The sequence below is a fragment of the Gracilinanus agilis genome, chromosome 1, assembly GCF_016433145.1.
Source record: "Gracilinanus agilis isolate LMUSP501 chromosome 1, AgileGrace, whole genome shotgun sequence".
In the NCBI taxonomy this organism is placed as follows: Eukaryota; Metazoa; Chordata; class Mammalia; order Didelphimorphia; family Didelphidae; genus Gracilinanus; species Gracilinanus agilis.
The window spans coordinates 146,097,988-146,115,856 of NC_058130.1; the positions used below are offsets into that span (position 1 = coordinate 146,097,988).

Below are 17,869 nucleotides of genomic sequence, written 5' to 3' on the forward strand. Positions count from 1 at the left end.
AGGCCAGTTCAGTTTTAATGTCAGGACCCTAATGAGAGTCATTCTAAAATAGAATGAGGCTGCCTCAAGATGTCCCTCCTTGGAGATCTTTAAGCAGAGGTGGGACAACCAATTGTGTATGACATCATGAAGATTCCTTTCCTGTATGATTGGACTAGTTGGGCATTAAGGTTTCTTCTCAAATTCTTTGATGCAGTGATCAATAATCTCTTTAGTTCCTCCTGCTAGAGCTAGAAGGAACCTCAGAGATCATGCTGCTGAAACTCCCAATTTTATATTAAGAATCAATGAATGGGGGGCAGCTGGGTATCTCAGTGGGTTGAGAGTCAGGCCTAGAGATGGGAGGTCCTAGGTTCAAATTCGGCCTCAGACATTTCCCAGCTGTGTGATCCTGGGCAAGTCACTTGACCCCATTGCCCACCCTTACCACTTTTCCACCAAGGAGCCAATACAGAGAAGTTATGGGTTTAAAAAAATAAAAAATAAATAAAAGAAAAGAATCAATGAATGAAAAGACATTTAATTAGCATCATATATTACCTGTAGAGCACCGCAAGGTATGGGGACACAAAGACAAGCATAAGACAGTTTCCATACTTAAGGAGATTACATCCTAATATAAGGGACTAGTGACCAGGAAGGAGGCTTTTTGGAATCACAGGCATGGTGAGTAAAATCATACAGTCAACTGTCATGCCCTTTTCATAAGCAAACTCTTTTGGGGAAAGTGTCTTTATTTTGTGGGGTTTAGCCTCCGAGTTCTCTAATGTCTAGTTCCTAAAGGATCATGACACTATGGTCCCCAATACACATGAGGGACAAGTAAGATGGACAGGATTGTTGAAGGTAATTGTCTCCTCTTAGTCTTCCTTCTTCTTACATATTTGATATAGGTTTATAGAGAATAAAATCAGTATTAACAACTTTGGGAAGTTAAAGAAAATCATTTCAGTATATTTAAAAATTTTTTTAAAAAGGAGTATATGTGGATCAAAAAGGTATTTCTAATTATTTTCTCTCTTATGAATGAGATTTAGCTGTCACCATTATACTGTTTTTACTTTTCTGGTTTATAAAAAGTGACAGCAATGTAAAAGTAGCTACAAATAACACAAAACTAATATTGCTCAAAATATGTTCTTCAAGGCTGTGTTTCTTTTATCTCTTTAATTTAGAACAGGTATTTTAACCCTTTGAAAACAGAAAAAGGAAAATAATACTTTTGGTAAAGGTGATCTTTAATTAAGAAAGTAATTTTTAGCATAAAAAAGTTTGATTTCTCTTAACAAATGAGTATATCCAAGTGATTTGGTTGAATTAACAAAATGATAAATAAGGAATCTGGGGAGATTTTACTTAAACAATGTAGAACAACTAAGTAAAGCCAACCAAATGATAAATGATTATAACAATATAAATGAAAAGATTCCTAAAAGAAGGAATTTGAACTCTTGAGTAACTGAAAACCATTGAGGATCTCAGTGAATAAATAATGCAACATACCTTCTCCTAATGACAGGGAAGCAAGAAACTACTATGATAGAATATTTCAGTTTATTAGATGAGGTCTTTGTATTAGATGCTTTCCTTTGTTAGAAAGTTCAGAGAGGCAGGGTTTGAAAAATCTTTAAAAAAAGACCATGAACCCATGAAAAGACCATGAAATTGGAGCTACAAGTAGATGGGGAAATTGTTTCTTTGTTTAGAAGAAGACCAATGATATCACAAGGTGATATCTTGACTTGCTCATGAGACAGAGCTTCACAGAGTCATCAGCCTCACTCTCTCTTCTAGACTCATTGAAGATCAATGGCAAGACAAAAGTTAGTACAACTGGTAATGATTGCCTGGGATGTAGTAGGTGATGATTTTGGTATCTTTGATGTCTGATCACACTGTAAGAACTCCATAACACTTGCTTCAGTCATCTACATAGTGTTAAAAGGTACCATGCTGGGGCTATTAGTTCAATGAGCCGGGCCTGACTAGTTGGCCCTAGATCAGGGGTTAGCAACGTATGGCTCTCAAGCCATATCTGGCTCTTTCTGCAGGAGCCATAAAGTCAATTTTTTTTCAGGCGCTGTTACAGGAGCGCGCACTGTGAGCACGATACAGCTCTCACGAAATTACATTTTAAAAAATGTGTCGTTTATGGCTCTCACGGCCAAAAAGGTTGCCGACCCCTGCCCTAGATTCTCAGGTAGTAGGAGAATCTAAGGCTGAGTGAAGGATAGGATTGCCTGAGTGACGACCAAGATGTGCTGGTAACCACCAGGGCTTATGGATGTTCAGCTTAGCCAAGTCCATGCCTCTTAACAGTGCCCAAGCCAAGAATCTGGTGAGGGGCTGTATGTATATTCCACAGCTCCTCTAGCTCCCTGGCTTGGGGTTGGGTTTGATGATAAGGTTGGTTATGGGTTGGTTGTTGGTGTGCTAAATGAACAACACTATTCTGACTGTGATTTGATGAATCCCTTCCCTGTGGCTATAGATATTTACTAGCCTAGGAAGGAATGCCAATCTCCACTTGGATTAAATTGTAACAGGGTTTATTGCTTTAAAAAAGGTACTCAAAAGGGTAAAACAGGACAAGGAAAGAAGTGTTGGGAAAATGCTATACTGAGTCTATGGAACTAAGGTAGTTTGTATCTAAGAGCAGCAGGTTGAAACTGGCTGAAGACTATTTCCCTCTCAGTCTCTGGTCCGGCCCAGCTGTGGCCTGAACCAAAGAAAGGGAGGGATAGTGATGTTCTTCTTAGCAGCTGTGCTATTCTTGTTTCTCAGCTCAATATAGTAGCAAAGTGAATCAAGCCTCTTGTGATATTGAGATATGGATGCTGGATTAGCAGGTCTATGGCCTACCCACCCTTTTGTCACTCTCTCCCAAGGTCCCCTGCCTCAAAATGGAGGTCCTGGGTGGTTCAGTCCATGGGCTTTTATAGAGGTGGTCCCAACTGTCTTTTGTCCTTGGCTCATGTCCCCTGGGTGAATTCCAAATTCTGTAACTGATAATCCTGTTACTCAAGCTGTTCCCCATCTTGTCCAGAAGTTCCTTGCTACAATGGTCATTGGAACAAATTGTTCTTATCTATCTATTCTACAAGGGGAAATCTTCACATGCTTGGGGTAGATAGTCCACTAACTTACAGACAGGTTTGAGGCCTGTCATTTACCTTCAACCTATTTTAGTCTGTCTGCCAAGATAGTTTTTATTAGGGTGTTGACCACTGCACATGCTATAGCTTCTCGGAGCCATAAGTGAGAAGTGGGTGAAAGGTGGTCCCTGAACACCCAAATATTCCAAGTGGGAAAATACAGGACAACATGAATTTTCAGATAAAAAGAGTTGGGCACATGCACCTAGACATCATACTAACATAAAGTGGAGGAAGAGGAGAATCAGCAGTTCCTTATCAATCCCCAATCTACCTAATAAGAATACACTATAGTTTGGCAGTAATTTTAAGTTGCTTGCTGAAAGAACACAAAGGAATTCCTATAAACTGGAGATTTAAAGGCTAACTCACAACTTCCTGAGTGATAAAAGTTATGTGACAAGTTTGATGGTAGAGAAGATATCCAAATTAGTGTCCTCTCTGGTAAGGATAAAAAGTTTAAGTCTATTTCCATGGGATCTTTCATTATGTGGCAACATCCATGAAATATAAGAATATATGGTAAGGCAAGAGAATCATGAGGTAATTAAATTACTGTGCTTTATTATTTATTTTTACAAAATCCTTACCTTCTGTCTTAAAATTGATTCTAAGTATTGGTTCTAATGTAGGAATAAGAGTTAGGTAACTGAGGTTAAGTGACTTGCACAGAGTCACACAGCTAAGGAAGTGTCTAAAGTCATATTTGAATCCAGATCCTCTCAACTCCAGGACTGGTGTTCTATCCACTGTGCTAATATTTAGCTGCTCCTCCCTAGTTAATTCTTATATGTTGAAGAAACTGTGTGAGTAAATGGATTGTGAACTTTAATTTGTCATAATTTAGCTTAATTTCATTTATTAGCACATATCCAATAATAATAGTTCACATTTCCACAGTAGCACAATGTTACATTTTAAAGAAATGTAAAGTGACCTGTCCTAGGTATCAGAGCTAGTAAGTGTCTAAAGGAAGGTACTGAACCCAGGTCTCCTGACTTTAATACCTGTACTCCTGTCATATAGCTAAAGCACAATAGCACAACCTTAGTCTAAAACGTGTTAAAACTATAAATTGTGACCTAGAAGTTTCTCAGACAATTTTTGGGGAATGGTTCCTGTTCTTATACATCTGTATTAATTCTATATTTTGGATATTGGATCTTTAATGGGGAAATCTGTTGTCCAGATTAATTATTTCTCTTCTAATTCTACCTGCACTATTTTGCTTCCTTGAAAGCTTTCCAATTTAATGTAACCAAAATTTTTCAACTTTTATTTTATGAAAATTTTATTCCCTTATTTGGGTAAACTTTGAAAGATACTGCCTTGCTTTCTCAAAGACTGTAGATACTCTAACCCAATGAAAACATTAGGCATCTATCCCAAGAAGTTCAAGGATAGAAGGAAAAGAATCCATATATACAAAAATATTTGCAGCAGCATTTTTGTGGTAACAAAGAAACTGAAAAAACTGGGTGCCCACCAATTGGGAAATGATTGAACAAAAAATGGTGTGTAAATGTGCTGGAATATTATTGCTCTGTAAGAAATGACAAACACAAATGATTCAGAGAAACATATTAAGACCATGAACTTATTAAGAGAAATGGAACAGTAACTTTTAAAAAAGTTAAATAGGAGGAAAAATTTATGTGATGACAATAACATGAAAAACTTTGAAAGATCTAGACATGCTGAGCAACATATAATAATGACTTCAAAAGACTAATGAAGAAACATACCTCCCACCTCTTGACAGAGAAATAATTGACTTGAGGATATACAATTGGGAATATGAAAGAGATGCATTTTTAGATACAGCACTGTACACACATATACATTATACAGATTTTTTGGAGGGGAGTTCCTCCTCTTGAGAGGGTTTGGGAGTAGTAGGTCAATGGATAGCAACATGCAAAAATAGCATCAATAATACAGTTTTTAAATGCACAGAAGAAAATAAAAAATTGCATATGAAACAAATAACAGTTTTGTTACTGCTCTGTTAAATAGCTATTAATATATTTCTTCAAAAACCAACTGAATGACAAGTTCAATTTCTTAGATAAGCCTATTTTGTATATTAAAATGTTTGTTGGTAATGGATTAAGCTTACAATATGGAAGCAAATTTCTAAAGATGAAGGACTTGAGTTTAATTGGGACCATAGAATCATGGATATAAAGCTGGAAGGAACCTAAAAAGGCATCTGGCCTAAATCTCTTATTTTACAGACGAGGAAACTGAGGTCCTGGGAAATTAAGTGACTTGTCCACGGTGAAGTAAGTGGTAAATAAAAGCAGAGATTTTGTCTCAGGTCCTCAGGCTACCTTTCTTTCCACTATACTTAAAAACTGATACAAATCACATCTCATTAAACATTTTATAGTTCTGGCTTCTGGTTAAGGAGGGGAGGGGAAAGGAATAATATTTAAAATATTTATACAGTGCCCAAATGTGCCAGATACTGTGCTGAGCACTTTACAATTATTATTTCATTTGATGCTCATAACCATCCAGCAAGGTAGGTACTATCATAACCCCCATTTTACCGATGGGGAAACTAAGGTGAACAGAAGTTAACTGACTTACCCAAGGTCACACAGTTAATTAAGTGTCTAAGATGGGATTTGAAGTTAGATCTTCTTGACTAAAGGCCCAGTGCTCTATCTATTGTGCCACCTACCTGCCACTGGTTAATCCAAAAGGGCCTTCCTTCTCATTATTACTAATGAATGGTTTAATCATTTATAGTTTTAAAAAATACCCACATAAGACTGGATATTTGCTTTTATATCTAAGAGATATTTAAAATATAGCTACAGTAGGACATGTAGAAAAATCGATAACAAATGAGGAAAGGAAGGAGGAAAAATATTATGTCCATCTGATTTTATTTCTTCCAATAACTCAAGAGTTAAAACCAAGAATTTTTCTCTGTTCTTTTTTCCATAAAGAATAAAAAAAGTATATGATCAGCCTAACTTTAATTTGAAACATAACAAAATAAAAAACAATAGCTTTAAGTAACGTACCTTTGATTTTTTGTTCAGTGGCCTAAAATAAAAACAAAAAACAATGTAAATATGAAATAGAAAGAAATGGATTTCTCTGATAAAAATGTTTATTATCACTTTACAAGCAATAGCTACTTTTATTGATGAAAAAATGGATTTTAGAGTAATTGCACAAGAAAAGGACCTCGCCCCCACAGTTTATTCTTGTTACTTTGTCTATAAATGCAAATAAAATCCTGAAATCATTTTTTAGAAATTCTGAAGAGAAGCTTTACATATTTAAAATTTCAATGATGAATTCTCTTAAGATTAATTTAAAGTTATATTTATTTGCAAAATTAAAATCATACTGAAATAAAGAAATTTGTTTTTGAATCTATTTTGAAGTCCTTGTTTCATAAAAGCAAAGAAAAACCCAACTCTTACTTTGCTGAAAGTAGTTATGAATATTTACCTCTTGAGGGTAAGAATAAAGATAGACTTCTGATATAACTAAGACATGAGATAGAATGGATGGCACTATATTATTTTAATTATTAAATTTTTTTCCTCCAACAAAATTTCTGAAACTAGTAACTAAAATAACTAATAACCTTCACCTCCTATGTAGCAGGAGTAATAACAATAAGAAATGGAAATAATAGGGTTTCCCAGCCTTTTTGAGATGTGGACAATTACACTAATGAGAAGTTTTGTCACTAATATGGCTGGAGGTGGGAGTAGGGGTAGGGGAGGGAAGGAATTAGGAATTGGGGATGGAAGTGGAGGAGAAGGGCAATGCTAAGAGTAAAGTGAGTAGAAAACAAAATATGAGCACTATATCCTGGCAGCTAGTAGCCAGGCCATCTCCTTGAAGTTCTCTGGCATTTCAAGAGACTAGGATGATGATGGGGAACAGGTGGCCATTAAGGACAATAGGAAAGATTATCAAAAAGGCTAAGTAATTCACAATCTAAATTAATTATTCCTTGAATAGTAAGTTCAAAGTTGTTAATATATGGAGGCAGAAACTTATTCTTTTGTTTAGTTAAAATAAGTGTCTGGGGAAATGAATGAAATGTACTGGTTCAAATATTGTAGTTAATGGTTACCATATATAAAATACATTGTCAAAAGAAATAATTAACTACCATAACAAACTATACGGTACATTATTTAATATTCCTTTGAGAATTCAGCAGATACTTTAATACGCTATAATACTTTAGCACATTATGAACATCAATTAATATGAAAATATATACCAGACAACTAAGCTTTAAATGTAATGTTTAGAGATAAATATTATCTGAAGTAAAACTAAAACTAGAATTAAGGCTTTTGGCCACTTAGTATTATTTCTGAGAATTGACAACAATAGAAGGAAAAACATTTTAAAAACTATTATTAATTATTATTAAAACAATTAGTTAATTGTGAGACAGTCCTTCAAAATATTAAGTTAAAGGAGTATGATGTAACAAAGAGAAATTTTCCTTCTTAAGTCACAGAATCATAACTACATATTTATACATTAGAAATCCAATGTGTAAATCGATTTAAGTCAACTTAACCAGTTATTCACTGGAAAATAATTTTAGATTTCTTACAAGACCCAAGGAAGAAGATAATTTTTTTATTCCTTAAAGGTCACAAGGATAGCGCAAATTTGCAATTTATATAATCAAATAAGAAATATAAATCTGTTTCATATTACTGGCCCACATATTGTATCTGAGAGTAACACCAAGGAATATTATATAGGAGAGTAATGGCAGCTGCTCCAGAATGTTGATTTAACAAAGTAAAGGGTACACACATGTATCTTAAATAAAGAACTTCCATTTGAAAACATGAAACTTGATAAGTTTGTTCAAAAAGTAAAAAATCAATTAAAAAAAAGCATAACTAGTTTCATGCCTTTAAGTCTAAATTATCAGAGTTCGTTGTCTCTCTTTTGAGTTAAATACTGACCATTTTACTATTAATACTCTTATAAGTTAGGAAGAGAAGAAATTCACATGTTTGCTATTTATTTAAAAAAAAACCTGATAAATTTGGTGGTGGGTGTGGGAAACCTTAAGACTAATGATTAAAAATGAGTGGTTTTTTTTTTTTAACCATTATCATACCCTATGAACTTAACTTATTCTAAGAATAATGGATAACTTTTATGAATTATAATTTTTATTAACTTTTCTCATTTTATTTAGCTATATTTTTGTAACTTTCATGGAATTCAAAGTAATCAAATAGTATTTTCTTTAAAATATTCTACAGGCATCCCTTATTTTAGAAAATAGATGTATTCATAGGATTATAGAATTTAAAGCTAGAAGGGACTTTACAGATGAGGAAACTGAAGCTGTCCCAAGGAGCTTGCAAGTAGCAGAGCTGAAATTCAAACTCAGGTGCCGTATCCAAACCCAGTGTTCTTTCTGCTATATCATTCTGCTTCTCAAAAAAATGCTGCAGACAAGTAAAAATATTTTTATGACTAAGCAATTAAAATGTCAGAGAGGACCAGAACATGCTGGGTGCTTTATTCATAAGAGTGCTTCCTGAGTCTAGGATCATACTTTAGTTTCCCATCTGCCCAAAGAAATTTCACATTTAGAGACCTCCCAGCAGTTCCATAGCTAGAGGTCTCAGACCTTCACTTCATTTTTTTCCTGACTGGTCATTTACAATACAAAATAAATTGGGTTACAAAATCACATTTCGTCATATATTGCTATCTAGCAGAATTTAAAACCATTAGACCACATTTCCCAGCTGCCAATGCCATCAGATTACTTTTCATTCTTATTCTGTCTATACATACTATATATATGTGCAGGTATATATGATCCATACACACATACCCATTCATTTACAATTATATTTTTGTGTATTTACTTATTACATGTTGTCTCCTTTGCTTGAGGGCAGGGGCTGTTTTTTTCTTTTTTAAACACAGTACCTAGAACATAGTACCTAGCAAATAGAAAACACTTAATACAAACTTGTTGACTAGTTTTAAGAGACTTTAACAATTGTCTAGTCTAGCCCTCATATTCTAAAGACTCAAGAATATGGATGTCCAGAGATATTAAGCAATTTGTTGAAAGTCAAATAGCCTAGTCAAACAAAGAGCTGGGATAAGCAACCATGTCCTTTGACTTCTAGACCTGACTTCTATTATACCATGATTAATTCCAGCCTAAACATTTATTAAAAATCAACACTTCAAATTTTATAGGAAATTGCACTTTATCAGTGTTTTAAATTAAAAGTTCTCTGAAACACATTTACTTAAAACAAGGGGTTTCTTTTTTTATTCTGTCATTTAACCCGTCTTCTACTCACATTAGAATTATCATAGGATATTGGCCATATTTTCTACTGAGCTATAAAAATTGTTTGGTCTTTTATTTTATGTGTTTATTATATACCAGTTATCTCTAATAGGGAAAAATATTAAATTACAACAGTCTGTGTACAACAGTATATGAGCTCTTAAAATGAATTCAGTAATCAAAGTTAACATCAAAATTAACACAATATTATAAAATAAATAATATAATACCTATATATTGTTTAAACACATATTTAAATATATAATAGAATGTTTATATTTTATATAAATAATAAAATAAAACAATAAAATAAAAAATAACAATATAATACAACAGAATCAGAATGTCATAAAATTCAGAATATATTGATAAGCATCTTACATCATAGTCTAGGCTGGAATTAAAAGAAAATCTTTTTAGAAACTGCTTTTTATCTTATGGAAACCACTTAAATACTGGCAGTGATTTTTCTGACCATTACAATTTAGTACATTCAGAGAAGCATAAATGTGTTCCACATTAATGGCTTTAACTACCTAAATAGACTAATAATTCTATGTAGGCCGACAAAATAAAGTTTCATACTTTTTGACTACTTTCAAAAGGATGGATTTTTTTTTAAAACATAAAACCAAGTGTTAATATTTTCCTAATAAATATTATACCCAGAAATAAGTTTCCACCTGCTATCTCAGAATCTGTAGTCTAGCCACATTACAGAATCTAGGTCAAAAGTAATTTACAAATTAATATTAATAAAATGTTTATTTGAAACAGGCAAAGTATTCTATCTAGCAGAGCAGGTAAGCAGATACAGATCATTTAAGTTCACACTTGAAAGATTTCATAGGCTACTTTGGTTCCTGATATTAGTGAAAGATAAAGGTAACAAATTCTGGAAGTTTTCAAACTTCACAACTGGCCAAAATGAATTGAAAAAATGCAGTGAAGGCATTTATATTAAATACGCTTTTGGACCAGTAAAACAACAATTAATTATAAAAGTATTAGTTCAAATAACAATACTCGAAGATAATGAGAACAAGAGATATGATATACATGAGTAAACATCATGTAATATTCTTACATTAAATGTTATTAGGTTTATTTAAAACAGCTTAATAAAATTTCAAGACAAGCTATAAGCCTAACTCTGAAAATAGGCAAAACATGATAGGGAAATCTGCCTCTATTTGTTAAAAAAAATTTTTTTTCAACTGGCTGACCTATAAAATTCCAAGATCTGAAAATGGTCAAAGCTAGATTTTCTCATTGAGATGGCACTGTTTTACTTATCTTCAATGAACTTTAAATGAGAACTAAATCTAGCTCAATGGCTGGATATATAAAATGAGAAGAATTGTTTCTTCACTCTGGAGCCAAACAAAATGAGTCTAATTTCTCTTCTTTCAAAAGGTAGTCTCTTGAACATAGCTATTGTGACCCTGACTTGTCCTTTTCTTCAGGCTAAACTTCAGTTCCTTCAACTTACCTGCATATGATATAGACTCAAGGCCCTTCATCATCCTGGTTGGCCTCCTTTGGATGTTCTCCAGCTTAGCATTCATTGTTCTTCTCAAACTGTGGAGCCCAGAACTGATAGCAATATTTGAGACAAATTCAGAGAGATTGTTACCTTCCCTTTCTTGGAAGGTATGCCTCTCTGAATGCTGTCTAAGATCTAAATAGCTTTTCTGACTGCAATGTCTTGTTATTAATTCATATTGAATTTAGAGTCCACTAAAACCCACCAAATCTTTCCTAAATTTTTTATCTAGCCATATATCTCCTATCCTGTACTTTAAAAGTTGATCTTTTGAACCCAAATGTAACTTTTTGTTTATTATACTACTGAGTTTTATCTTACTGTGTTAAGATCTTTTTGGATCCTATCTTTCAAAGTGTTAGCTAACTCTCCCAGCATGGTATCATATATAAATATGATGATCATGCCATTAATAGTTTTATGTACAGTATAACATACTTTAATGAAAGTGTTGTTAAAATCTAGATAAACTATATTTATGGTATTCTTCTTATTTACTAGTTTAGAAACCCTTAATGAAAAAGGAAATATGGTTAGTATGACATGATTTGTTCTTTTTTTTTTGTTTGTTTGTTTTTTAAACCCTTGTACTTCGGTGTATTGTCTCATAGGTGGAAGAGTGGTAAGGGTGGGCAATGGGGGTCAAGTGACCTGCCCAAGGTCACACAGCTGGGAAGTGGCTGAGGCCGGGTTTGAACCTAGGACCTCCTGTCTCTAGGCCTGACTCTCACTCCACTGAGCTACCCAGCTGCCCCGACATGATTTGTTCTTGATGAAGCCATGCAGGTTCCTTGTAATCCCTTGCCCCCATTCTTCTAGATCAGGGGTTGGCAACGTATGGCTCTTTCTGCAGGAGCCATAGTCAATTTTTTTCAGGCCCAGTTATAGGAGTGCGCACTGTTACAGGAGCGTGCACTGTATGGCTCTCACGAAATTACATTTTAAAAAATGTGGCGTTTATGGCTCTCATGGCCAAAAAGGTTGCCAACCCCCTGTTCTAGATGTTCACCAACCATTATTTTAATGATCTGTTCTAGAATTTCCCCAGAATCAAAATCAAATTCATTAGCCCAGTGTATAGATTTGATTTTCTTTCCTTTTTAAAAAAAATTGAACCAAGCTTTGTCCCTTTCTGAGCTAGTGGAACCTCTCCCATTTTCTATGGTCTCTCAAATGTTGACAATGGCTCAGAAATTCTGCCAGTTTTTTCCTTACTCAAGGACGAATCTCATCTGACCAGGTGATTTGAGTTCATTAAGGATAACTAGATGATTTTAAAAATATCTCCTTATTATCATGGGTGTCAAGACCTTGTAAGTCATTTTTGTTTTGTTCATTCCAATGCAAAGGGCATTCTCCTTGGTAAGAAAAACTGAAGCAATGAAAGAGGTGAGCACCTCTTCTCTGAATTCCCTTTCCCCCAACTTCCCAAAGAGGTCCTATTTCTTTGATTCACCCCCTTACCCCCCCACACCCCCTGATAAAGGAGTAGGGTCTGGACCTGGGAGTTCATTAGTATAGGAAACTCCCAAGTAAGAAAATTTCAATGCAACTTTATAAACAAACAATTCCCCTTTTGTTCTCCATAGTTTTCTCACCACCATCAGTTACTCTGAGCGGATATCTCGAAACACTAGTTCTAATGACATTTTTACAGAAGCATGTTCTTATATTCACTTTCCATAACCTGGTCCTGCTTCTATCTTATGCATTAAAAAAAATCCAATTCACTTGACAAGTTTGTCTGTAGACAGTTTTTTTACATAAGTCTCACTTTTCTTCTTTGATTAACTTATTTTCCCTCCTTCCTTTTCTTTGGAATGATGTTCTTAAGATCTCCCATTCAACTACCTTTCTCTTCAACTTTTGGAGTTTGCATTCCTCAAATTTGGGGTGCATGTCACACTATGTTCAGATTTCCTTTCCTTTATTATAAAACACAGGGAGGGAGTGATTATTTCCCCTCTCAGGTTCCTACCATTTTTACCCTAAATACTAGTCTCTCCTTTTTAGTAATAATCATCTGAAGAATAGAATTTCTTTTTGTTTCCTCAGCATTTTGAGGGATAAAATCATTAAGGCAAGTAAAAAAAAAAAAGATTGGCTGCTCTGTTTTTAACATAATGAGAATTCCAATGAATATTTGGATAATTGAAGTCCCTTGTCACTATGACATTCTCTATGACAGGCTTGTGATATATTTCCTAAACTCTTCCATCTATTGGCTCTTTCTATAGGGTGATCTGTAGTAGAATCCAATGACAAAAATCATTTTGGTTTCTCCTTCATTGAAACTCAAACATTTTCACATTCTTCATCTCTCTAGTTCCTAGATTTTCTTATTTGAACATACCTTTTTAGTATGCAGTTCTATTTCACTCCATTCCCTTTGGCTAAATAGTTTTATTTTGGGACTAAGTTATATCTATCCAGAGCCATATTCAGTCATTGGTTTCAAATAAACAATTCTCAACAAGACTTATGGAATCAAATTTACTTCTTTGTGTTAAGATCTCTAATTCCTCTTGCTTTACTGCTTACATTTTGGGCTTTTATGCCCTTTCTTTTGCAGTCTCATGTGACCTTTGGGTATTTCAACTGTTATTTCTCTACTTTTACTGTAGCTGCTTATAGTACCTGGTTTGGTGGATATACAAAGATTATCTTCTCCAAGCATCTTAGTCCCAGACTCTATTCTTTTTGGGTTAAACCCCTTTTGATTGCATCTGTAAGACATCAGGAAAATGTACTAGTCCATCAATATCCAGGTATCTCTCATCCCTATATTTTCAGCTGTGATCCAGAAGTCCAAATCCCACTCTAGACAAGTTCCTAGTCAGATGCTTACTTCCTAAATCAGTTCTCTCCCCCTCCCCCCACTTCTGCAACCCTTGCTGGCAATAGGTAATAATGAGTGAAACATAATTTATGTTCCTATGATATTTAGCTTCTTGTCTAAGAACCTTTGGAAATACTTTTAGGTTCTTTATGACTGTATCAATTATGTCCATATAAATTACACAATTAGGCATATTCATCAGTTTTTATTATGATTGTCTAGTATTTTGTAAAATACTGGGGGAGGAGGGATAGGTTGGTTACAAAACAATTGAGGTCCCTTTCAAACCTGAAATGAGTATTGTAGCAGCTTCCTAATGGTTACCTTGACTTCATTTTCTCTTCTTACTAATTAAGCAAGGTGGTGCAGTGGATATGAGCACCTCTTTGCAGTTATAATACAACAAAAGCTTTTGGAAAAAAACCTTTAGATGAAGCAAGTTTCATTTCTTAAATTAGGTTTATATTTATATACACATTACCTTCTTTTGAGCAGCTTCCTTCTTTTTCTTGTCGTCCTTTCTCTTTTTCCTTTCTTCCATCAACTGTTCTTCCTCTTCTTTCACTAAATCCCTGAACCACACAGGTTGAAATTAACTTTCCCAAAACATATTAGGGAACACATACATGTTGCATACAAGTTATTTTTTACTCCTCTTATGAGGAATAACAACATGACAAATGGGGCTATTACATCTCTCCTATTTTTGTAACTTGAATATTTCAATAATGCAACCCCCCCCCAAACTCCAACCTGTCACCTAAGTTTAAAGCTATGACAGATATATATATAAAAATAAAACAGGTAGCTTTTGATTTTTATTTGATATTTTATTTGGGAGGTAGAAGGAAAGAAACTGGGATGGTATAGATCCATGATTTTATTAGTGTAGGGAACTCTTAAGAGAATAAATTCTCTTTTTCATCTATGCATATTTGTAACTCATCTATAAATGAGATACTAAGAGCTGCCTAAGGCACTTAGATTTAGTGACAAGTATTATCACATTTACTGTATCAAAAGTACTTCTTCCTAGGACATACATATAAGTAGGACTACAACCACATATATATCATATTACATACTAATCTTGATCATTTTGTTAGCACACACTTAATGGCACATTACAAAATATTTATTTCAATTTCTTGTGTTAAAAGTTATTTTTGATCTTTCCTACAATTAATTCTCCCATTTCATTCTGGCAGCATTAATTTATGTCAAATAAAAACAATACAAATAAAAAACCTTCCCCATTATCTGAAAAAGGTAAAAAAAAAAAAAATTAAGAGAGATATGTGAATAACATCATGGTAGAGTGGTTAATTTTTGTGACCATACTTAGCATAACTAGGAATAAAGTTAATAGGCAGGTTCTATAAAAATACATTGTCAAAATCTAGACAAAAGGCAAACCCCTTTTTATTCTACTCTTTTCTCCCTATGTACAAATGCAGGTCTAATTCATGCCCACAAAATGTGAGTTTCCATGCTGTTAAATGTCTTCAATACAATTATTCTCTCTGTCTCTGTCTTTTTTTAAACATCTCATAAATGTATTTATTGACTTCTAAAATCTACCTTCAATTCTTCCTCAAAAAACACATTACCAGTAGTTTATGCCTGGTGATCTCTCAGTATTAAACTTCTTCCATATTCTTTCGTCTTTCTCAACTAGATATTTCAGTATTACACAAGCAGACACTTAATAAATACTGAATGACTAACAACTTATTTATTTTATTTTATAAACAAGCTCCTAGTTTTATTTTTTAATTTAATGCTTTTTAAACTTTTAATTGTTAATTTTCAGGATTTCTAGTTTGATGTTCAATTGTGGTGTTTTAATTATTGGGTTAATTTCTTTCTTTCTTTCCCAATGTGTTGATATACTCTTTTACTGATCTGAATGTTTAGAAATATAAAATTCCCTTAAGTACGGCTTGGGTTGCATCCCACACATTTTGGTATGTCATTATCTTTCATGAAATAAATGTTTCTGTAATTTTTTCTTTGACCCATCCATTCTTTAACTTCTATGATTGGCCTAGCATTTTCCTGAAACAATTTCCTTAACTTAGTTTTTTACTCCCTCTTTCCCACATCTCCCATCCTGACTGGCCCTAGTTATGTGTAGTCTGGGCCTCTCAGACCTGGGTGAGTACCTGAGACCACAAAAGTTGACATACCCTGATGACACACTGACCTGATGTGTTTCACAATGGAAACAGAGACAAGGGAAGCTGTGTCCAGAGAAGCTAAGTGCCTCTGTTGTATATCTCTGCTGGGTAAGGGCAAAGTAAACCTCCTCCTTTGCTAAATGCTCAGTGACACACTTTGTTTCAACAAAGAACCTGAACTAAGAGAATGCTGGCTTTAGAGCCATACTGTGGTTAAGTTGGGGGGAAAAGCCCTGCAAGTTCTAAAGAGTAGAGTCATTGGCTTGGAAAGTGGGATAGTGCTTGTCTCCCTCTCAATATAGTCCTCCTGACTGTGTATGGGGGAATCCTCCTGGAAAGAGGCTTCCCCTCTACTAGATGTCAGCTTGGTGGGTACTGAAGCAAGTTGTTCAGGGTGGATAAAGAAGTGTCAAGGACAGATTTGCCTATATGTTGTTGACTGCTGTATCAATTGGGCTGTCAGCACAGTTAAGACTGAAACTAAATTATAGTGGCCCATTCAGGGACTAGAGACAGAGGTTTAAGATTTTAAAACCCTCAAGGTTTAGGGATTGTAATGAAAGCAGAGGGGCAGCTAATGGAGCTGGTGATTGCTCAAGTGAAAAAATCTCTCCAGATGGGAGTAGAGCCTGAGGGGCCTCAGGCAAGAATCCTCTTGATAGTTTCTGACCCAGAAGTTCAAGTTCCTGCTGAGATAGTTAACCATAAGACTAGAGAAGGGCAGCTGACTTGAGGCAGAGATTGGAGAACCTATGGTGGATAGACAGTCCCAGGCCCCTTCTATTACTGCTTCCAGGAGGAGGACTATGATTCCCTACCCTGAGGGCCGAAGCTTGGAGTGACCCTCCCTACCCAAGAGAGGAAAACACTGAAGAAATTCAAACAGAAACCTGAAAAGTCATTTGAGTAATGGTTCCTGAGGGTGTGAGCTAATGGAACCAGTGCAGAAAGGATCTCTGTTTTTGGGCCTGCTGAAGGTCTTCTTTTATAAAATCAAATAAATCTGTTAGAGCCTCCAGAAGGAATATGCTCTTTGCCCCATTTTAGATGGCTGAGATGGGGAATTATTTACATTTGACCTTGTAAAGATGAATTCTTTTTGCAGTCAGCTTGAAGACTGGGAATTTGCAAGAGGTTGAGAAGATGGGTGAAGTTTCTAAAGGAAAAGGTTTTGAGAGATTGGATTTACTTGGCCCCTCAAATCCTACTCCAAGGACTGTCACACCATATGCCCTTTTAGGTGGAATTCCAATCAAATAAATGCTTTCAGACGTTAGTTAAGTCTCCATTTCCCAGCCCATATTGGTGTGGGCTGATCAAGTGGTGATATTTGAGCAGGAGTTTGGGATAGTTGTGGCTTGGGTAAATACTGCTGTCACTGCAAACAGATACTCTAGGAAGGGAGGGCAGGGGTAAGTAACATAGCCTGCTACTGACAGAGAAGGATGACACTATCCTCAGAAAGGAGCTCTGAGTATAGCTCTTGAAACAGAGTTGACAAGAAAGTAATTATTAGGAGGCAGATGGGTGGCACAGCAGATAAAGTGCCAAGCCTAGAGTTGGGAGAACATGGGTTCAAATATGGCCTCAGTCAATTATTAACTGTGTGACCCTAGGCAAGTCACTTAATCCTGTTTGCCTAGCTCTTGCCCTTCTGTCTTAAAGAGCTGCTACTGAGGCAGAAAGTAAGGGTTAATAAAAAGCCATGTCTGAACGATTCTCCAAAGCTCTTGCCCCATTAGGATCACTCATACACGATTCCACGGAGAGATGATAATTCTCAATCACTGAATTAAGGTGAGGGATAGTTCT

General features: G+C 34.9%; 1 protein-coding gene across 1 annotated transcript in view; it reads right to left on the reverse strand.

The window, feature by feature from the left end:
* Window positions 1-14,843, reverse strand: part of TNRC6A (trinucleotide repeat containing adaptor 6A) — an 81,048-nt gene extending 66,205 nt beyond the window's left edge. Inside the window, exons 1-2 of the mRNA XM_044658136.1 lie at window positions 14,359-14,843; window positions 6,194-6,215 (exon numbers count right to left, since the gene is read on the reverse strand). Coding sequence (XP_044514071.1) covers window positions 6,194-6,215; window positions 14,359-14,418 — 82 coding nt within the window. The 5' untranslated portion in view covers window positions 14,419-14,843. The remainder of the gene's footprint in view (window positions 1-6,193; window positions 6,216-14,358) is intronic.
* Between the last annotated feature and the right edge of the window lie 3,026 nt (window positions 14,844-17,869).